The 23,731-nt window shown below is 40.5% G+C and overlaps 1 protein-coding gene across 2 annotated transcripts; it reads right to left on the bottom strand.

Annotated features, from left to right (window-relative positions):
- Positions 1–898: 898 nt before the first annotated feature.
- Positions 899–22,465, bottom strand: C6H7orf78 (chromosome 6 C7orf78 homolog). Of its 2 annotated transcripts, none has more exons than XM_078377156.1 (7): positions 22,400–22,465; positions 12,241–12,299; positions 10,748–11,209; positions 6,137–6,221; positions 4,712–4,857; positions 2,332–2,412; positions 899–1,440 (listed from the first exon to the last, which is right to left on the bottom strand). In XM_078377156.1, exons 3-7 carry the CDS (start codon positions 11,186–11,188, stop codon positions 1,150–1,152), a joined length of 1,044 nt encoding a protein of 347 aa, XP_078233282.1. In that variant the 5' UTR covers positions 11,189–11,209; positions 12,241–12,299; positions 22,400–22,465; the 3' UTR covers positions 899–1,149. The 2 variants fall into 2 exon arrangements, with proteins under 2 accessions (XP_078233282.1, XP_078233283.1); XM_078377157.1 differs by having other exon boundaries at positions 22,308–22,403.
- Between the last annotated feature and the right edge of the window lie 1,266 nt (positions 22,466–23,731).

Here is a 23,731-nt window from a genome sequence, read left to right as displayed (position 1 = left end):
ATTTAGAAGATCCCTGCTTCCAAACTGATTAGTGCAGAAGAATTTGCACATTTTTAAAATGCTCAGTAAAGGTTCTACATGACAAACATCTTTCTCATGGATCCACAATAAGAACTATGTTATGAATAAACTCAGGGAATTCTGGACTCAGAGCCCAACAGCAGTTGCTGATACAGCTTTTCATATGGGTGAGTGCTTTCACAGCATTCAATCTTCTTTTCCAGGGAAATCGCTTTCAGCTTCATCAGTGAGTGCCTTCTATTCATGAAGCTGCGATAATTTTTCACTGCTCTGGTGAAATTTCTATGTACAAATACTATGGTTTGAATATGCACAGAACAAGCACATTAACTATTTCAAACTCTCCCTCTTTTTTCTAGATGGACACATCATATAATGTATGGCATGAGGAAATCAACATCCCAACTTAGAAAGATATATGGCATAAAAAAAACAGGCTCTTCATAAGCAACACAACTTCATTGAGATGCTCCTACTTTAAAGTGATTGTCTCCATGCTTTTCAAAAAGCTATTAACGAGAATTGTGATCACATTGTTTAGAAGCCTACGGTGAGATTATTTTATGAATTTGGATTGCAAATCTACTTTCACTTGTTTCCTGTCTGTTCCTCTGATTCAGCACACTGCCTGCTTTTGTTTGCTTGTCTGCTTGTTTTGCTTTATTTAAATTCTGCTTCCATTCGTTCTGGTATCATTAAGCACCTCATTCAGGATCTTCCAGATTTTTTTTCCACATATAGTAAATGTACAGTTATTATTTCTGCACAGAGTCCAGTTTTTTATCTTTTAAAACAGTGCTTCCTTTCTAACGAAATCCCACTCTTCCAGGATTCAAAGTACATGCATATTTTTGGGACACACTGCAATACTTTGACATGGTTTTATAACATTTATTGTATTGTTTTAAGTAAATGACTGAGTGCCAGTGGGTAATGCATGTTACAAAAATAAAATAATTTAACATGGTAGTTACATTTGTATATAATTTTCTTTTACAACTATTACAGCCAGTGAGCTAGTGGCATAAAGATACATGGTCCTACAGATTTCCGAATGCAACAGATGCTGAAGAACAGTAGCAACCATAATACCTCAGAAAGATTTACATAAAATGTCATTTTCCTTCTTTACTTGCATCTCAGCTCTTCAACACTCTGAGAGATGCCAGTAGGCAGCAAAAACCCCAAGGGTTCTGGTTTGATATGTAGAGAAAGAGATACCTGTGCTGGTGGCATTCCCCGGATAGGTGGTCCTGCTGATAGTGACTGAGATAGCCATCCTTTTTGCAGGCCTTCTTCTCTCTTGGCCCACAGCTCCATGTCAGGGTATTTCTCAGTGGAAACAGCTGCACTTGATCTTTCCCGCTGTAGATCATCTGCTGCTTTTTTCCTGCTTCTTCCTGCCTTCTTCTCGTTTGCCTGATTTTTTTTGGGGGGGGGGGGGAGAATGATATGAAATGTGCAAAGTCTCACTGAAATGATGGTTCATTCTGATGATCCATGTACATTCTAAGCATGCTCCTGAAGCATGCTATTCTGCTGTCTTGACTCTCATATCTATCAACACTAAGTCTATGTAAATTGAACTGAAGACTTATTCTTATCTTTTCTTTCGCTAATCTTCCATGCTGAATTTTAGAATGAAGGTGTGCGAGGAAAAGAGCTTCCTAATATTGGTTAGTACAGTGGTGCCCTACATGACAACGATAATCAGTTCCATAGAAATCACTATTTAGTGAAAACATTGTCTTGCAAAAACTGTTTCTGCACTGGAATGCATTGAAACCCATTTAATGCGTTCCAATGGGGAAAAATCGTCATCGTTTTGCGAAGATCGTCCATAGGGAAGCCATTTTGCGAAGCACCGATCATCTGTTAAAATGGCTGCCCTGCAAAGCATCAGTCCCGAAAACATCCATTTTGCGAAGCGCCGATCAGTGGCAAAATCGTCGTCTTGCAAAAATTGGTTTGCGAAGCAGGGACCCAAACATTGTCCAACGAAAATCACCCATTGGAATCACTGTTTTGCAAATCGCTATAGTGATAGCAAAACCTCATCATCATGCAGATTCGTCATTTTGCGAGGTCGTCGTCTAGTGAGGTACCACTGTAAAGGCACTTTTTGAGCTCAGAAGATTGCTGAACTGACCTGAGCTCAAAAAGAGGTCACTGCGCACATGTGCAGCAACCTCTTTTTGAGTGGGTTTGTATCCCATCAGCACTCAACAAACAAGCTGATCTAAATATTCCAAGATTCTTTTGGGAAACAGGAGTTTAAATATTAAACAAGTTTGCTGCATCACAACTTACCTCTTCCAGCCATAGTTTACTCAATGTTTCTTCCACACGTTCTATAAAGGCGCTGTGTGCACCTCGTTGGCTTCTGTGCCTCTGAAGATGAAACCATTAAAACAACAGGAGGAAATTGTTGCAAATCAACAGGCCTTACCTAACCTTTGGATCATCATTCAATACAGTATTTATTTATTCATTGCCCTTCTATGCCACCTCAGTGGGATTCATAGCAGTTTACAAATCATTAAAAGAACAAGGATTAAAAACAACATATAAAGAGCCATTTAAACATTATTAAACAAAATAATCATTAAAATCATTTTATAACTCAGATTTTAAAATGTAAAAGCCTCTAAAAAGTACCTAAAGCACATTTAAATGATATATTAGTAGTGAATGTAGGGGGCAACTGAGTATTCCAAAACTGTATATTCCAGAAAGTTCATCATTCTAGAGAGTTCTCCCACTTCCTTAAATTTTGAGAGATATAGAAAAGAGAAAAACTTTTCAAATCCTGCACATTCTCATCTCATAAAACCCATGTTTGAAAACCACAACCCATTATATACTCTGCACCATTTCCCAGACCCAACAAATCAGAAAAATCCAAGGACTTACTGTATGTCACATCTGTCTAGAATTAACTGTGCCGTATACACTGCTGTTTTCTATATATGCCCATGTAGATGTTCAATTCAACATTCTCAGCTTATAGATGCTGCTGTCAAATGGCATGATGGCCATTCAACTCGATACAGAGCCTTCTTGCTTATGGCAACATTGTTTTAAAATGCTTTCTGCAGACAAGCCAAATTATTTCAGCCTCTTGGTCAAGAAACCGTTCAGTTATTATTGTGCTGTTTTTTCAGACTTCATGGTGACATTTATCATCTATCTATCTCCATACTGGTCCATTGTTTTAGGCTCCAAGAAACTGTGTCAGCACCATGGAGTTGTTCCCAGCACCCATTTTCCAGGCAGCTATAGTTTCCTGCCCTGTAAAGGAACCATGCCTGCATCTGAGCCATCTTCTTGCCCCTTTTCCCGGCTTGTTCCTCTTTTGATCCCCCGGTTCCGGACATCTAGGTATCTTCAGGATATCTACTGCATTAGTCTGTTATGTCTTAACTTTCAGAACTCTATGCCAGGTCTTAGAAACACAGCTTTCTTTAAAAGGTGCTTGTAAGTGGTATGTTTAATGATATGTTTTAGAAATTTCCCTGGTAAATAATGTCAAGCTAGCCAGTCAGTAGTTGTCCAAAACTTCTCCCACACACATACACACACTTTTTTAAAAGAAGGGAGTGATATCTGCTCACTTTGTCTTCAGGAACCTCACTTGTTCTTCAAGAATTCTCAAAAATTATTAATAGAGGCTCCAAGATCACATCTGCAAATTTCTTCAATACTCTAAGATGCAGTTCATCTGGTGCCAGAGATATGAATTTCTTTAAGTAAGCTAGATGTTCCCATACCTCCTATTTGCCTATCCTGGGCAACAGCCCCCTCCCTTACTTATTTTAGCTAGGCTGAGCGCTGTTTTTATTTTGGGAGAAGGCAGAGGCAAAGTAGGTGTTCCGCAGTTCTACGTTCCCTTTGCCACCTATGGGTATTTTTCCATGTCCTCTATGCAGTGGACCAACAGCTTCCTTGTTCTTCTTATTCAAGCGCAGCTGGAAATCTCCATTTTTTCTTTTTAACCTCTCTTGCACATCTGTACTCACTTTAGTTTAGATGCATCATGTAGCTTAGATGCATCTGTAGCCCCAGCAATGTTAAGTAGTATGCAGGCATCTTAATACACAATTGTCAACATGATTTTCAATCTCCTTGGTTTAAAAGAAAATATTGCTTCTCATACATTTTAATAGCTCAGATTTTTTTTAAAGTGGCTGCTTTTAGCTTGTTTTTTCACCCCATAATAATAGAGTCATTCATGTCTCATGACGGAAGGTATAACATTTGAGGTTTTTTTTTAAAAAAAGTCAAAGCCACAGTTACTTCTGCTCCTTGGAAATCAAGGTAAATCCCAGCCTGTTATTTTCAACCAAGAATGCACTCATTGTGAAGCATGTTTTGATGTTGCTGTTTCTCATTGTTCAAGGCATCCTAAAAAAATTCCTGATATAAAGCAACGTGTAATTGCTCATTCCATTATACAAAAGAAACAGTATTTTCAAAGCACCCCACTCACAGCACCATCCCTACAAACCTCTTTGTCTTTACTCTCTAGTTGCATTCTCTTAGATTAAAACTGGGCAAAGCCACCAGTTTTGTTGAGATTCCCAAGCATTCTTGGCAAAAGATGCACTCATTAAAAGCACTCAAAGCAGGCACAGACAAATTCATTGGAAGAAGATAAAAAAGAAAGTAAGAGATCGTGGTTTGCACTAACCGTAAAGGAGCCAGATTTGGTAGGCCAAGGCTCCTTTGGTAGCAACAGCTTGGAATCCCACTTGAGTTCCTTAGCCTTGTAGGTAATGAATGTTTCCTTCGATCTAGATCTTTTTTTTCCTTCTGTCAAGGGATGCAGTCCATGGACTGAAGAAGTTAAGCATACATAAAACAACTTCTGTGCTCAGTGTCTGTACTGTACATTATTGTCAACAGGTGAGAGGTTTGAAAACTATCTAGTATGATATCTCTGTATTATTTCCTGTACTAAAGGCAGTATGCCTCCCAATTCCTGCTGCTGAGGGAATATGAAAGGGAAGGCACTGATGCTCTCATGCCCTGTTCGTTGGCTTCCACAGGTAGCTGGTTAGCCTTTATGCAACAAAATGCTGGACTATATATGTCTTTAATCTGATCTAGCTTGACTCTTCTTCTGTACTTAAAATGACATGTAGCAAAACCTTACATATTTGTTTGGATGTAAATCTCATACTAATGATACGGAAACCTCTGCTCTTCTGGATATTATTAAACTCAACTTATCAGCCCCAGCTGACAAGGCCAATGGTCAATTGACAGCAAGCTCCAACTTAAAACACAGATTTTAAATTGAGCAGCCCAAACAACACACAATATTTAAAAGGCCCATTTGAGCATGAGGATTTTTTTCTTGGTGTCAAAAAGAATACAAAGATGGTGCCTAACAAACCTCTGGGAATATTGGTTTATAACCAAGGTGCCATTACTGAAAAGCACTCCCCATGGTGACCACCTAGGTGTTAGCAAGTACAGTATTAGCAACTGACTTTGAATATAGAGGGCATACAACATTCATGTAGTTACTGGCCAGTACCATATGATGTCTGGTTGTTGCAATTATAATGTTAGCCATTCTCACAGAATCCTTCATGGTAAACACTGGGTGAGTTGTAGACAACAACACCCAATGCATACTGTTCAATTTATATGTTGATGATGATTCCACACAAATAATTCAAGTATGTTCAGACAGTAATTCTGCAGAACACATCAACACAAGAAAAGTTCTGTTGGATTATTGCATCATCATTAGACCAAAGGTGTACCTAGATCAGTTTCTTGTTTCTCACAGCACTAATTATGTCTGGATATAAACTGTCAAATAAGAAACTGAACGATAATTTTGGGTTATTTGTGTATTGAGAGCTAACCTTTAATACAATAGTTCCCAGAAGTAATAAACTGTTATTGTAGTAGCTAATACGTGAACACCGTATTTTCTCATGAAGATGAATTTATCACAGTCAAAGCCACAGCCCTCTTCAGCTTCTTGAAGTAATTACCTCCCAATATTGATTCCCAGGAGAATGTGAGAGCTGCATGCTAGTGTTCCCATAGTCACAAGAAAAGTTCAACACCTACCTCTGCCAGTCAGCCAAACACTTACCTTTGCTTAAACACTGAGACCGGAACTTTAGATTCAGAGGATCTTTAGCAATGCTTGTTACAAAATTTGGTGTATCCTTTTCATACTGCACAGGAAAAATGAGAGAGAGAGAGAGAGAGAGCAGATTGATATTTATTTATTTGGTTGTTGTGGGTTTTTTGGGCTCTTTGGCCATGTTCTGAAGGTTGTTCTTCCTAGCGTTTTGCCAGTCTCTGTCCTCTGAAGATGCCGGCCACAGAGACTAGTGAAACGTTAGGAAGAACAACCTTCAGAACATGGCCTAAAAAACCCACAAGCACCATTAGATCCTGGCCGTGAAAGCCTTCGCGAATACATTTATTTATTTGTTTATTTATATTTATACCCCACCTATTTGGTGAACATGCCACTACTCTGGGAGGCTTACAAAATATTATTAAAACCATATAAAACATATTAAAAGAAAACAAACAATTCTTACCCCCCATAAAATCACCGGCCTGGGACATAAGATTGCAGACAACGGGCCAGCGTAATTTTACAAAAAGATGGTGCTTGGGAAGGCCTGGGTAAAAAGACAGGTTTGAAGTTGTTTATGGAAGCTCAGGAGGGTGGGGGCCAGTTGCACCTCCACAGGAAGAGAGTTCCAGAGCAGAGCAGCCACTATTGAAAAGGCCGGGTTTCTGGTTGATGCCCTCCAGGCTTCCTTTGGAGTGACCATCTACAACATTAAAAACTGGGAGGTGCGGGTGGGACGGGAAGATGACCTGAGGGATAGGTGCTCTGTGGAGGTGCAACTGGCTGTGAGGGGGTGTTGGCGTTGCCAGATCAAATTTCAGCAGGTGATGATCTGCCCGTGACAGGGCACATATATTTCATTGGACAGATGTTTTGGCCTGGTCTTCAACCACAGTTCAGAAATACTGCCTTTGTTTGGGCTACAACTCCAAGACTCTCCCAGCTATTACAACCATTGGACATAACAGCTAGGAGATATGAAGAGCTGTAGTCCAGAAAAGTAACACTTCCAAGTTCTGATTGTAACAGTTGATATGAAACATAGAATGCAGGAAGACAGCCATTGTCTTGTTCTGCCGTGTATTTAATTTCCTATCCATTTTAACCTCTTTTTATTGCATTTTGATTTTTAAAATGTCTTAGTCTGTCCAGAGTCAAGGTCCTACAGGTGTTTGTGTAAATTTTGGATAACTTGCTGCAGCTGATTACAATTAACTGACAAGGTCCTGGGGCAATTCTTGCTCATGTGCCTAGTCATGCATCCAAGGTGTATCCTGGTAACTCATCTTTCATAGAATCATAAAATAGTGGAGTTGGAAGGGGCCTACTTGTATAAGATCATCGAACCTTACCCCTATTCAATGCAGAAATCCAGAACAAGTTATATCTGATAGACGGTTTTGTAATATTTTCATGAATGCCTCCAGTATTGGAGCGCTCACTACTTCCCAAGATTATTAGTTTAATTGTTGTACTACTCTAATAGTTAGGAACTTTTTCCTGATATTCAGCTGAAATCCGGTTTCCTGTAACTTCAGCCTATTATTACATGTCCTGAACTCTGGAATTATTGAGATCCTATCTGTTCTCTGTATGAACACTCTTCGTCTTCTCTTCCTTGAAGGATGATGGGCATGTCCAGTAATATATAACTCTCTGCCTTTGTCTCCTTGGTCTCATTTTTGCTCCCTGCGGTCTGTCATAGTTTTATTCCTCTGCTTTGCTCTGTTAGGAATCAGCAAACAGAAAGGCCTTCCCAGCACTCATAGCTGCTGCTTACTACTCTCAGCATTTTCAGACCACGCTCCTTTTTTTCAAGCTGAGCACACAATGCTTCTGAATAGGCTATTTCCTAGGATTACTCCAGGTCATTTCCTGGTGTTAATCCAAATCACTCACCTCTCTGCTTTGTCTCCTTGGTCCTCCTTTTGTTTTGCCTCATCCTTCATTAAATGAATCCATGATTAACCACAGCAAATAACACAAGCCTTGCACAAATACCAATAGGTTTCCAGACTGTGTTGTTCATTTACTGTTGTTTTAATTGATACGTGGCATTTGATTTCTTTGTTTTACTCCAGTCCCCCCCCTCCTCTCTCTCTTTGTGCTTGTGTGTATGTGTTTGAATCCTTGGGCAGGGCAGAAATTTCCAAAGCAAACAAAATAGAATTTCTTCTCACTACCAAATGCTATTTCTAAACTACTCTGCAACCAATGCAAACCAAATTAATCAGCTTCTGAAGCCTTTGGATATGTAGACACAGAACCACCTACTAATACACAGTCACTTCCTGGTTTAAGGCAGAAAAAGGTTATTCAACAAGCCCAATATCTATAAAGGTGACTGCTAATCTCAACCTTGCAAGGAACTTCAGTTAATTATCTCCATGTATAAGAGATGCAGAGCACTTCATAATTGCCCAGCTTAAAATATAGTAAAGGATATTACAGAAGAAAACAGCTTTCTATTAGAGATGGGGTATTCGTATTTCTATATGAATATGAATGTCCCTGAACAGGTGGCGTTAACGAGGGTCCAGCCCCATAGGGCCAGACAGTCCACTCACCGATCCACCACTGACACGGACATTGTGATTCTACAAATGACTCCGCAGCGTGCAATCTACTCGCCACTCCTGGCAGAAGGAGGGAGGATAAGCCTCACTGCAAGGTCGAAGAGTGGCAAGTGGTTGCGCGCTGTGGAGCCATTTGTAGAATCGCACCCATCAGTGGCGAATCGGTGAGTGGATCGACCCTTGTTAACACTGCCTGTGCAGGGATATTCATATTTGTATACAAATACTCCCATCTCTACTTTCTATAATAAGGCTCATGAACAACCACCTAAATGAGGCTGGCACACAAAGAAAGGAAACTTGTTTTCTTTAGTCTATGCACTTTAGACTCTGCTTTTGTGTATTTGTCTTAATATCATCAAAATATATTATCTCATAAGAGGCTTCTAAAGCAATGAAGGGTTTTCAGGACCCTTAAAAATTAATAAGGTTGATCAGGCAGAAGCTTTGGCACACTTCATCAGTTTACACCCAAATGTCTATGCCTACACTTACTTATTCCATTCATATCCCAATCTTCTTCCATCATGGAACTCTCAAAGAAGCATACATGAGGTCCTCAAATATTTCCCCATTCAAGCAGTCTCCAAGGTCTAACCTGCTTAGCTTCAGCAAGGTGGCTGTCTTATGTACTTTCAGACCACATTCTACGAATAAGTAGTAAAAGCTGCAGTACATTGCTTATGCACAGAACTATGTACCAAATTTGGTTTTAAAACCCATCACTAATTTCTAGTGCATCAGTTCAACTTTAGAAATACCAGATAATCTTGAACTATCCACATGTAGTAAAGATTTGTCAACTATCTTGAACCTCCAGAAAGAGACTGGATATGACAGCCTCTCTATTATTCTTATTTCTGGTATAAACATGAAAATCATTTTATTGCTCACAGCAAAAAAAAACACTTCCAAAATCAAATTTTTAATTTTAAATTTTGATTTGGAAGTGTTTTTTGCTATAAGAACATGGTCTGAAAGTACAATATAAATCAATGTATTTCAATTAAAAATAATAATTCAATATACAGAATGCATAGAGATATGCAAAGAGGAATACTGAACACACTTACAAGCTTTGTGAGAATTATACTGTAGTCGGAATCCTGTTAAGTGTTCATGTAAGGTCTGAATACCACCACAGCTAATTAACAATATACCAGGACACATGTCACCTGCATAGTCACGTATATGAACTAGTACATGAGTGAGACCTACCCTGGAGCCTTTCAGTCAGCTACAATTAATCACAGCAAGTTATGCTAACACCAGTAGGATTCTGTCCACTAATCATTTAAAACATAGCAGTACCTTTCATATACTTAACTAAGCAATCCTGCAGAAGTGAGTTTAGAATTACTGTGGGGAGAAATAAATAGAAATACATATTGTATGTTAACTGTTGTAAAATACAAAGTCTAGTCAAAAAATGTGCCTTTATGTTTCCCTCTGGTGGTAGTCTTTATTAAAGCACTCTGGTGGAGGAAAATACCGTATTTGGCTACTGTCCCAGTCTCAAACATTAACTGCAGTAATGGTAACATTACTATTATTTTAAAATGGGGAAGGCTCACTTACAAATTCATTTGGTGACTCACTGAAGAAAATAGAGTAATGAATTAGACATGAACTAGTCTGCTTAAAGGAACTTCAGTCTCATGAGAAAGGTCAGCTCCCTCCAAACCTTAACTGAGCATCAGTGGTTCAAGAGGAATATTCCAATTGTCAAGAACTTTCTAAGAACCTCTAAGGCTTCCACAAAACTTATCAAAAGCTAGTAACAAGCCATGTAATGCAGCTACACTGTAAGAGAAAGTTAAATGTGACCTGCAGCACAGAATTAATCTGGCTAAAGCTTTTGCTGAAATAAGGCCATCTCGTGGAGATAGTTAATTTTGTTGGATATTTTTTTTTATTTATAAACAAATCAACAGAGGACCATATTGTCCTTGTGTTACATAGCATCATCTGAACCCACCCCAGAGCCTCCTCTTTTCTTTTCTTTTTTCTCTTACAGTTCACCCTTATCTTTCTTTACCTGTCTATAATCATACGGTTTGGGATCTTGGTATTTGCTGCTCTTAAATTTTCCCATTTTCACGAACATTAATTGTGCTTCATAGGGACCCACATGTGGAAACCTTGTAATGATCTTTGGTTGTTTCTCTGGTTCCAGGACTTGGACAAACAATCTGGATCTTATTCTGTTCAATTCTTCATGCACTGTGCTAGTTTTCATTTTCTTCTTCAACTCTTTTGACTTTCCAGTTGGCTTCTTGAAGAAGCTTGGAGTTATATACAGTTTATAGCTAAAGTCAGGAGGCTGCTTTGTCCAGGATTCTTTTTCAGGAGGGAATCTGGGTTGCTGCAATGCATGGACTGTATTTCGGGCTAAGGCTAACTCCAGATTTGTAGTAAACTTTTCCTTTAAATCAAAAGTACACTTAGATCGGTTTCTGTCATGGATACAGGGAAACATTTTGCATTTGCCCCTTCAGTCCTAAGCAAGACAAAAAAAAGGCATGTTATTATCACTGATCATTTTCAACATGCATGCTTTTTATTACCCTTCTGCTGCATCATTTTCTTCCCAGGAGATCAAAGTGGAATGCATGCTTCTGATATTTTTCTTCTCCATTCTTCCCCTATAAGGAAGTTTAAGCTGATGGAAGGTGAAAATCCCTTTTGGGGAAGAGCAGAATTTTGAACCTGGGTGTCCAAAACTCTAAATATTGCACCTCTCTCAAACCCACAATACTTTCAGTACTGCATGTATTATTACATTCGCAACATAGCTCTCTTTCGGTTAAAAAGAAAAACTGTGATGTAAATGTAATAATACATGTAGTCCTTAACACGTATAGCCATATACAGATTATGAAGTATTTTCTGCAGCTGAACATTAAATCACAAGCAAGATCATGTCAAACAATGGTTTTCCATGCTCTTCATAACAGACCAGTTCCCAGGAAAATAAGAAATGCACCTACGAAAAGGAAATATTTTTTCCTCCTGAACAGTGTCGTGAGGAAAACCAGCTGTGTTCATAGGACAGCTTGTGCAATGCCCATATCAGCTTGATTAACATATAAGCAGGTTTTGAATATATCAAATGGCTGTTTCAAAGTTCATCAAGTAAGATAGCAAAGTAAAATGTAAAAGTTTACAAAAAATATAGAAAAATTTGCTAAGCCTTTATGCTTTGAGATTGTTGTTGCAGTTATGTGCTGTCAAGTTGGAACAGACTTACAGTGACCCTAATAGGGCTTTTAAGGTAAGTGAAGGATTTAAGGAATGGTTGTAGCAGTTCTACACCCCCACAGAACTTCCATGACTTCCATCCAGATCTAGGCCTCCTGAATCCTAATCCATCATTCTATCCACTACACTTCACTGGGTTAGGTAGAAATATTAAAGTTATGAGGGACACAATACACAAAACACAGGTTTCGAAGGCAAAATATATATAGCAACTTAACTGCAGCTAGTAAAACAGTAACCAAGCTGAAAATGTGACGAGATTGTACTCACCCTCTCTGAAATCAAATCTTTTGCAAAATTCTTGGGCTAGATCAGTCTTTTCTTCAGCACTAGAGAAAACCAAGCCAAAAAAATAAATAAAAAAGAATTCACAGTAATCCTGGTCCTAGAAAGAAAGTGCCTGTGCTTTTTGTGTTGCTGTTATAAGGAAGAAGCTTGAATGCCTATTGAATTCATGCAGGTTGCTAAGAGACCAGATACTTTTGCCTCAGGACTCCATTTAAAACATTTTAAAAAACCCCTCTGAAAATGGTTACTCTGTGACAGACTAATAAACTTAACTGATTGATCATGGGCACAAAGTGAATGAATGTGTGTGTTAATATTAATAATTATATGTTGTCAAGTAAATTCTGACTTACGACAACCATTCCCTTTTTCTGGGGGAGGGGGCACACTCTGGAACTGTGCAACTTGCCCAAGGCTGGCTGTTATCCTGGGATGCATGGTAGGGAATAAAATGGCCAGCCTATGGGTCTGCAGCTAGGAAAACAAATCCATTGAATGATCCATCCAGCTGAATGTTCTTTACACCTAAGTACCAAGAATTGTTTTCATTTTATTAAAGGTGAAAGGAACTCCTGTGTTGGGAATATTTTTAAAAACTGCACATTAACCACTAGATGGCAGAGTATTACTTGCTATAGTAAGAAACATCTTTAGAAAAGCAAGAAACCAGATTTCATCTCCAAAACAGAATTGGTATTTTTCCAGCCTAAGTCACTACTCATTTACATCTGAATGGGCTCAAAATAATTGAAATAAATAAAATCAGGAGGTATCAGTAGATAGTCTGGGGAAGGATGGAAGTACGAAATATGCACTACACGGGGATGCAACAAAAAAAAAGGATAAAATTTAAAAAGGAGTCCTTAAGGAGAATCAAGATATTCCAAAAAGGGAAGAAGAGATGAATAACTAGTGGAAACAAGTATAATGCTGAACATGACCACAGCAAAGACCCAACAAAACACTGGCATGGTAAGAAATGCTGAGGCCCCAAACACTAGGTAGTAAGATAAAGGTAAAGGTTTCCCTTGACAATTTTTGTCCAGTCGTGTTCAACTCTAGGGGGCGGTGCTCATCCCCGTTTCCAAGCCATAGAGCCAGCGTTTTGTCCGAAGACAATCTTCTGTGGTCACATGGCCAGTGCGACTTAGACACGGAATGCTGGTACCTTCCCACCTAGGTGGTCCCTATTTATCTACTTGCATTTGCATGCTTTCGAACCGCTAGGTTGGCGGGAGCTGGGACAAGCGATGGGCGCTCACTCCGTCGCGTGGATTCGATATTACGACTGCTTGGTCTTCTGACCCTGCAGCACAGGCTTCTGCGGTTTAGCCCGCAGTGCCACCATGTCCCTCCTCTAGGTAGTATCTGAACACAAAATGAACCCAGGTGTGAGTTTCAAGATCACACTTTGGAGGCAATCACGTCTTCTGACAATCTAAAACACAGACTGACAGACGTGGCACTTTAAGTGCTTTTGACACTCTCTTCTACTGTTGGTTGCACACAAAAAATAGCCAGAAAAGCAGTTTTAATGAACTTGAAACATTTTTTTTAAAATGTATGATAGATGGACAGAAAACAAAGGGTTTACGGTGGCATTTCAATATAGTGTCATTTACTAAGCTAAGCAACAGGATTTGGGTCATCATCATGACTGATGCAATCTCTCTCCATTCCTCTCACTCACTCTCTCACACTGAGAGAAAGACATTTTTAGTGAAAATGTCAACAGTAGTGGAAATTAACATTATTATTGGGCAATAACTCTTCTACCCTTTTCTTTCAACTACATTGCCCTTGATGATCCAAAGATCTGAAGGTGCATTGGTGAAGTCAATAAAGTTGATGCTATAAAGAAAGACACCTGAAGGCTGGCTTTGTAAGAAACAAACATACAGTGGGGTCTTGACTTGAGAACTTAATCCGTATTGGAAGGTGGTTCTCAAGTCAAAAAGTTCTCAGGTCAAATCTGCATTTCCCATAGGAATGCATTGAAAACCATTTGATCCGTATCTGCTCTTTTCCGTCCATAGAAACTAATGGGAAGCTGCTATTCCGCCTCCGACCACTAGAGGGGGATATTTTGTTTCTTTTTTTCTTAGGTCAAGAAAGGTTCAGGTACAGTCAGTACAGTACCAGGCAGTCTGAAGACTGTCTCCCAATCCACTCTCTAAACGCTGGGAGGAGTGAGGAAGCAGACAGGCACCCTTTTCACTGGCCAACAGTTAACTGAAAGTTCAAATTTTCCACTTTCCCTGCCTCCCATGTGGGTTTTTTTCAGTTCTTAACTCAAATCTAAGTATGTAAGTCAAGTCAATATTTTCCTAAGAGAGTGGTTCTTAAGTCAAAATATTCTTAACTCGAGCCGTTCTTAAGTCTAGACCCCACTGTAATGGGGGCTCATGCCCTTAGGGCTATATTGTGTTATGGTTGCCACACTGCACAGGCTCTCATAAGAAAAGGTTCTCATAAGAAAAAAAATGCTTTCCTTAATCTTCTTAATTTTAGGGACTACTACAGCTGTTGCATTCCTTATTTGTACCAAATAGCTGAAGAACTCACCCAAGACCCTTTTGATAGTTCCCAATTAGCTCAAGAATTATCATCATGTGTTTTCTGCTGGATGACTGTATTAGTAGAAGGTCGTGAAAGCAAAAACACGAACAGTACCAAAGGAGAACATAAAAAACCAGCACACTAAATTAACCAGATAGAGAACAGGCCACATAGAATAAGAAGAAACTTACTGTTACAATTGTGAAATAAATCAACAATACAAACACCAAGTAATGGAAAGTGTCTCAAAGCAGAATAGTTTTGTATACTATGCAAAATGGTAAAGGTAAAGATAAAGGTTCCCCTTGACATTTTTAGTCCAGTCGTGTCCGACTCTAGGGGGCAGTGCTCATCCCATTTTCAAGCTGTAGAGCCAGCGCTTGTCCGAAGACAGTTTCCGTTACCACGTGGCCAGCGTGACTAGGGAATGCTGTTTTACCTTCCCACCGAGGTGGTACCTATTTACTGTATCTACTTGCATTTGCATGCTTTCAAACTGCTAGGTTGGTGAGGAGCTGGGACAAAGCGACGGGAGCTCACTCTGTCACGTGGATTCGATCTTACGACTGCTGGTCTTCTGACCCTGCAGCACACAAAGGCTTCTGCGGTTTAGCCCACAGCGCCACCATGCTGATGGCATCTACATGTCCAGGTTAGAGAACTATAGTTAATTATGTGGTGTCAAATTGGAACACATTTATAGACACCCTAATAGGACCTACAAGGTAAGTGAGATATTTAAGCAGTGGTTTTACCAGTTCCACCCCCAGGTGGATTCCCATGGCCAAGTGGGGATTCAAACCCTGATCTCCAGAGTCATGGTTCATCACTCTATCCACTATACCACACTGGGTACTCTAGAGAACTATAAAGTTGTATAAAAACCTGCACAGGGGGTCTTCAGACTATAATTCTGACAGACATTTAAGAACAAATGAACAGTGGTCCATCTACTTTTAACTATCACCACATTATTACTGGAAACCAACTTCTAATTGTTGTTAATGCTATATAAAATTACCGGCCATTACTTACCATTAAATCAATTACATTCACTTTACTAAGCTCAGAATATAATGGATTTGGATGTTCACAGGCTGCAGGTTAATTGGAACCTGCAGTGTACAAAGAGCGGACCACAGATTTCCGGATATATTTACAACATTATCATCCTGTGTGTGTAAATAATTCAACTCATTTCCTATAGGCCTAGGACTTATTTTTTTTCTCCCCACCCCAATATTTCCTCCTACTGATTTATATTACATTTTGTATTCAATTAAACAAAATGCTTGAGTGCACAGACTTCCCCCAGTTTCAACAGCCGTATATTTAACACTTGGTGGGGACTCATCTCCGGAGGCTGCAGGATTAGGAGATTTTGTTACAGATAATTAAACAAGGTGTTTGTGTCATTTCTAGCTATAAATTTTGCACTAATTCCTATAGCTTGCATTTTCATGTTTTGACCAAGTATGGGTTATCTATTATTTTTTTCTAGTGGTTGCTTATTTTCATAAATGTAACAAGTATTTTATATTCAGCTTTTAAAACGACATTCTTAAGGAGCTTAAAACAAACAAAAGCAAAGCAACGGAGAACAGAACCATTCCTACCCTCTGGTTACAGGCAATCCACTTTGGCTGGTGTCCAAAGTTAAGCTCAATTCAGCTGACATTCTTTCAAAAAAGAAAATCAGAAGGAAATGTACGTTGTTCCAAATTCTAGTCTGAAATCTACAGTTCTCTCATGCTTCCACTTATATAATTAGTGCCACAGTTGGACTCAAACATTCTTCTTCAAAATCCTGTGAATACTACAAAACAGCCCCTATCTTAAATGGAAATAATGTCCAATGAAGGAGTTATTAGTGGTTTTTTAAAAAATAAAAATTATTTTCCAATGCAAGGAACTAGCAATAAAAGTTAAAATACACAGGTAATTTTAGTAAGATGACAATAACATTGAAATAAGAACAAGACCATGCAACAACAAAAGCTGCAAAATGGGTGTATGTGTGAATGGAGAACTAAATGAAAACATATTTGAAATTTGAGGGCTCAGATTGTTTTCACATGATAAAAAGTTAACACTGTTGAGATAATAAAAATCATGCATGCTTTCTAACACTGGGTATCAGAGCAAAGGGGTATTTTAGGACCTAAAGAGATTCTCTCCCACTAACCTATAGCTAAAGTTCTTTTTTCCTCTGGCTTTTCCCTCCCCTTTTCCTTGTTTGCTTCGTTTGCATTGGTTTGTTTGATGTCTCTCCTTTTCTGACCTCCGACCAGGTAAGAAGCATGGAGGGGTCTCGATCACATGTGAGACTCAATTTTCCTATTTTCCTACTGACTGTAACAATATACAGCAACCGTAAGTAAAGATACCTTTCTTTCCAACTTAAAATGTTTCCAGTGATTTTTAGCATATAAAGTGCTAGTAGAAATGGCCATGAACCACAGTTTGGTGGTTTGACAGCACAGTTGATTCACGGGCATCCCCAGCATCCCTTGCCCCAGCTCCTCCGGCAGGCGCCCACTGAGAGGCAGCACCTGGAGAAGGCAGGGCTGAAAAGCCACACCTCTGCCTCTGAGTGAGCATCTGCTGGAAGAGACAGGGCAAGGGAAACCAGGGCACCCATGGGTCAGCTGTGCTGCCCAAGCGCTGAACCTCACTGAACCAAGGCACATGCCTATCTCTACTAGTCAGAGTGAAAAGGGGTGGACTACTATTCTCTCACACTTTCTCTGTGCAGTTGATGTTTATACCTGATACTCTGCTATCTATAAAAGGAATTAACCAAATTCTCCAATAAACTCATCCAGGAAGTTAACTATCACCCAAAATATCCTATTTTTAGGTCCCCCCCCAAAAAATCATAGTTTGCTACTCTCAAAGATTCAAACTTTACTTATGTTACAGAATGAATGTACCTTGCAGGTGGTGACAATAAGACCTTTGGCCTTGCTTTAAACACTATGAGAAGGAGACAATAGCTACTGTATATCTTTTCACACCTGCACCATGGAACTCGCATGACAATTTCACGTACAAGTAAAATGTCCACAACCCTGTCTTCTGAACCTAAAGAAACCAAGAAGTCTATAACTGCTTAAAATCTTAGGCCAAAATATTTCTACTAAGATATCAGTCTCATTCACTGTTCTGCTATCAAACAAGCTAATCTAAAGGGTGAGACCTTGAGAGGCCAAGGTGGGAATAATAGGCAAGGTTAGCCAGGGGAGTCCAAATTCAGGGCTAAGGCAGAGGAGAGATATAGCAATCAGGCAAATCAGAAAGTCAGACAAGCTAGGTACAGGAAACTGAGTGTGCAATCAGATGGGATTATGCTGGGTGAGACCTTTAAAGTGACCCTTCCATTCACACACACACACTCACACACTCACACACACACACACACACACACACACACACACACACACACAAATCTAGTCCCAATTGCTCTAGCTCCAGGTTGAAAAGAGAGAGACAGTAGTCCTAGTGTTGGATTGAAAGGGCATGGAGCAGGATCAGGCTGCTTCCCAATCTCCTGTATATCATCTGATCACCAGAAAATAGATGTGCCATAAGCGATCCAGAAAGTGAACTGATTGGCCATCAGATCACATTCTGAAAGGCAAAGAGTCATCCAGAGTCAAGCTGTCACAAAGCTGCAAAGAAAAAGAAGTAGTGTCCAAGATGCAGAGGTAAGCAGCCAACAAGTCAAACAAATCCAGGGACTTGGCAGGAAGAGTCAAGATACAGAGCAGGTAGAGTCTGAAGCTAATAAGGACATTGTCTCCAAAGAACGCTCACTCCCAGCCTAAGATTTATATCAGGGAGCTGTAGAAACCTTCCACCAAAGCACATCTGCAGGCATTTGACTGACTGGTCTCCCTCACTGACACTCCTACTCATGAAGAGGGCCTCTCCTCAGACATCTTCCAGCCAAACATTTCATCTGGAGGTTTCCAGCTGGGCTTGTGTTTTTAAGCTGTGACATTCTCAGGAACTGGGAAGTGGTCCATCCATTCTGTCCAACTCAGGCACATGGCCACCTTCTTTTGAGAATTCAGCCTTCTAAATCCTAGAGATTGCAGGATCTCACAGCTCATCTCCCATGTCAGATTTGGGCATTTCTGGTTCATATTTGCTAGAGGATTCATCTCCAGGGGCTCTAACACTCACTGCAGAGATGTGACCAGTGCAGATTTTAAGCCACCTTTCCCCCCCTCTATGGCAGTATTGATACATACCTTCAAAATCTATTGTCACTAAAGACAAATGGTATATTTGTCTGGGTTTCTAAAGTAGCATAATGCAATACACAGGAAAGCTTCCCTGCATTATAAAAACACATGGAAGAGATTTAAGGGAGTATCTAACCAAGTAACAATCTGTAAAATCTTTTTATGTAACTGGAATTTTTTGTATCCCCGGAAGAGGACAGCAAACGTGCAGAACATGCTGTTTATCTATTTAAGTTTATATAATCTGGCAATTCAGGAACACTGTACTGCACATTGGAGACACTGAAGTCATTTATACATTTGTTTATAGTAATTTCATCTTGTACAGGCACACAGTTGTGGAAAAAGTATTTGGATTAGTGCATTTGGTCTTAAATCATCTGGAATATTAATTACTATTTCTTGTTTGAATTCGTAAAATATTAAGAAAGGTCTGACTTGGGCAACAGCTAGTTAGAGAACTAACATCAAGACTATAACTAAAGTTGTTTCAGGTCTTCCTACGTTTATACTCCAGACTGCTCCTTCCCCTGAGCTGGACACCAAATTCACAAACATTATTTACCTTAGTAGGAGTTCCACAACCAAAGTGAAAGGAACAGTAACAATTCACATGAATTGATGGTGACTGTCATCCAAATGCTATGCTTAAGAGTTTGAGTCTCAGTTGAGGAAGTTGGATTCCTTCCACCAAGAAGTGATGCAGTGAGCTCACAAAGGCCTATTCATGACAATCAGTTCTAAGGAACATCAGTGTAGAACAGAAGGAATCTCAGGGTTGCCAGTAACATGAAAGCAGCATCAGGCATCGGAAAGTCATCATTCTAATTCTGAGAGAGCCTAGATGCAGAGTAGTGTGACAACAAGGAATGTTAACCATAGCCTGGTTTATGCCGAGCAGCTGCTAGTGAGTGGGCTGTTTGATAGCCTGTTTCAGATAGAAGACTTTTTCTGATGTTCAGAATCATTGTTAATATCCATGAAATATTCAGGGATACGGCCAGCTGTTGTCTGCCACAAGGTCCAGTCAAGTGTGAGTCTTGACAAGGATCCAGGAATGCCTACACCTGATGCTAGTCCTGACTCCAAGTTCACTGCTAAGTGCTTTTCCCACCCTCCATCCAGGTTTACTCCATCCAGTCAAAATCCTACACAAATCTCTAAGTACAGTGGGCACCCCTTGAAACTTCCTCAAATCCTGACATCTTCTAGGTAAGATATGTTTCAAGAAACATCAAGCATTATACAGCAAACATTTTTAGCAACTTGGTGATCTGAAACAACAAAAGAAAGCAATCACCATGTACAGTGGTGCCTCGACTTATGGAATTAATCCATATTGGAACAGTGGACATAGGTAGAAATTTCCATAAGTCAAAGCACCATTTCCCATAGGAATGCATTGAAAATGGATTAATCCATTCTGGCCGAAGAAAAAAATACCCACCACAAAACAAAACAAATCAAAAAATAAACCTAAGCATAACCCCACCAGCCCAATCCCATCCTGCAAAAGCCACCCAAAACATTAAAAAGTTAAAAGCAGCACCTTACCTTCACTGCTTCTTCCTGGCCCTGGCTCCACCACCGCCGTGAGGCTTGGGCCTGGCCGGGGTGCTTTGGCCACTTGCCCCTGGCCACAGCAGAGGCAGCGGTCACCCAGCACCAGGAGGCTTCAGCTGGCCAGGTTTCTTTGGCTGCTTGCTTCCCGGCTCGCCTCCCACTTGCTCCGCGCCACCCTCCATAGGCCCATTGTGGGAAATTCAAATGACGGAGGATGGCGAGGAGTGAGCGGGAGGTGAGCTGGGAGGCAAGCGGCCGAAGCACCCCAGCCAGCAAAAGCCTCCCAGCGCTGGGTGACCACTGCCTCTGCCACCCGCGCCGCCGCCGCCAGCGCACACAGTAGGGTCAAGCCTCCTGGCTCTGGGCCAACCCCACCGCATCCCTTTCCCTAACCATTTGGGCAAAAAAGCTACAAAGAAGCAGCCTCTTCCCCACCAACAGTTAGTAAATTTAAATTTCCCACCCTTTCCCCCCCTTCCTTTTTCCTTTTGTAAGTGGAAGCTCCGGCCACAATTCAAACCAAAATTTTGCGGCCGAAGCTTTCCGTAACTTGAAATTTTCGTAAGTAGGTACGTCTGTAAGTCGAGGCACTACTGTACTTCCAAATGGCTGGGATCTACAATATATGCTCAAAAAGATCAAATATGCACAATATTTAAAATACCTCTCTAAAATGGTTTGTGGGCATTATATTAATTTGCTGTCAGTGTGTGTGGGATGAGTTCAAGATGGCCACTCAGTGATGACAACTGTCCTGTGGCTCGGTCCTTTTTAAAAACCTTTTAATTTTAACCTTACACTCAGGCTTTTCTATTTTCTCATCATACTATTGGGGTATCCTGAGGGCATCTTAGAGACTACAGTGGTGGTCTAAACTGACTTTTAAACAACTGGATTACTGTGGATTATTGGAGGTCAAAGAAGCGGCGTAATGGGGAAGAAGAAGAAGAAGAAAGGACAGCGGACTGATTCTAACTCTCCTCCCAAGGTCGCTAAACACCTGTGGCTAGATCAGATGGATCTATTTGTGACAGAAACTGTATGTGAGTCAGCTATAAGCACCACTCAAAATAAATTCTCTGTTTTGGCTACAGATTCCCATGAATCTATGGGAAAAAGTATCAATTATTGAAACCCCCATTCACTGACTTGAAAACAGCAGGACCAGCTATGAAACAAACTGTATCTACTCAAGCTGGTGAAGGGTTAGAAACCTCAGAGGAGGGTGAAGATTTATTGACCCTGGTGGATAAGGGGGTGAGAGATCTCCATCTATTGAGATTAATGGGGGAGCGCTGCATAGCTACGGGAAATACAGTGAAGGCTATCTTTGAGAAAATCCAGCCTATCAGCTGGACTCCCTCCAGGACTTACTAAAACAAACAGGAAAAGAATTTCCACACCCCCACATCCGACAGCTCCAGGCACAGCAGAAAGGTAAGGGAGCCCATCCCAGCCGAGGGGAAACGGCACAAGACTCCTTTAAATCAAATATAGTCAAAACAACCACTTCTCGACACCTTCTCGTAATACAAATGATCATAGAAGTGACAGACATATAAATAAATCATATAAATAAAGGAAAATGGACAAACAGGCAAAAGGTTCTCACCTCCCTGAGTAAATTGTTGCAAACAGAGGTGAGCCAACTTGATTTGAAATCTATTCAACCCTTACCTGCCCCTCGCTACATACTAAGGCTACGGATGGAGTTTTACAAGCCCACAATCCCCCTTCATGCTTTGCAGGATGAAAAGATTTCTGACCACCTTCTCCACTGCAACAAAAAGAGTCTTTTCGGATGTGTCTCCAGATCCAAATATAAAACAGACTCAGCAAACTTCTGTGGAGCAAACAGTACAGTACTAGCTACTCCTCCTGTGATCACAAGGCCACCGCTAATAGGCTCTCTGCCAAAACGCAATGTAGACAAAGGTCAGCTCATGGCACAGTAGCAACAGGAAAGATTACAGCAACGACCAGCTGCATCTGTGCCAGCAGCCAGAGGAACAGTCTCCCTGGATAAGCTGGAGTTCCTGACCAAATCCTTGGAAGACTCTCTGCTAAATTTAAGAGGGTTGCCAGCTGTGCATAGCAAAACAATAATGCCAGCAAGCAGGATGATACAAAAACCTCAAACAGAGTCTACTCCAGAGATCTTCACGGTCCAGGGGAAGACTCCCAACTTAGGCCAGAACTGGGACAGTGTTGCAAAGCAGGTAAACAGTAATACTCAGATGGTAACTGGTCAGGATAAAACTAAATCACCCTCCAAGGACTTACTGGATATTGATGGAGATGAACTTGTGGAAGAAGCCATGGCCACTTTTAAAGATTTACCCAGGGAGGAACAAATGAAGATTATCACTAGCCTGGAGAAAGCGAGGACCGATTTAATTAACGTCACAGAATTCCCTATGTCACCTCCGATTCCTCATGCCACAGAGGGCACCATCGTGGTCTGCTGCATGGTGAAGCCTCCTTGGATCTGTTCCTCATCACTTTCACTCGCTGACTCAACTATTCCAACACTTGGCTTCTCCTCCACAGATATTCAGCCTCAAAAATGCGTTTTATTTTCCTTTACATCTCTTTGGGTCAACAAATATATCTCCCAATGTCTCCCTGGGCCACCACATCAACGTCTCCCTGGGCCCATAACCCTGTTGGCGTGGGTCCAACTTCAAAGGTGGATGTGGTGTTTGCCTCTCCAGAAGCTTGGAGTCAGATTTGGATAATGAAACTTCCAAGAGCACTCTGTTAGGGAAAACAAACCCTCTGGTCTGCAGCAGCCCCTAATCAGAGCATCTACCCATCAGTACTCCATTCCCAACATCATGGGAGTGGCACAAACCCATCCAGGAAGACCCGCAGCAGATGATCTGCTACTTCATGACCCAGTAAATTCACTCCCAGAAACCACAAATCTAGACCTCCTTACTAACCTGCAAGTTGAGAACTGACTGAATAACTTATCCTTAATTCCTGAAAATAGAACCTCATTTAAAATTCACTTGTGGAACACAGGAGGCTGGAAGGGTAAATGTAAAGATAGCTCATTTGTGAATTACATCAAAATTATGATATTATACTATTATAGG

The sequence above is a fragment of the Pogona vitticeps genome, chromosome 6 (genome assembly GCF_051106095.1).
Source record: "Pogona vitticeps strain Pit_001003342236 chromosome 6, PviZW2.1, whole genome shotgun sequence".
Taxonomy (NCBI): Eukaryota; Metazoa; Chordata; class Lepidosauria; order Squamata; family Agamidae; genus Pogona; species Pogona vitticeps.
The sequence above is the reverse complement of the archived record's forward strand: the minus strand, read 5'-3'. Positions and strand labels throughout refer to the sequence as shown.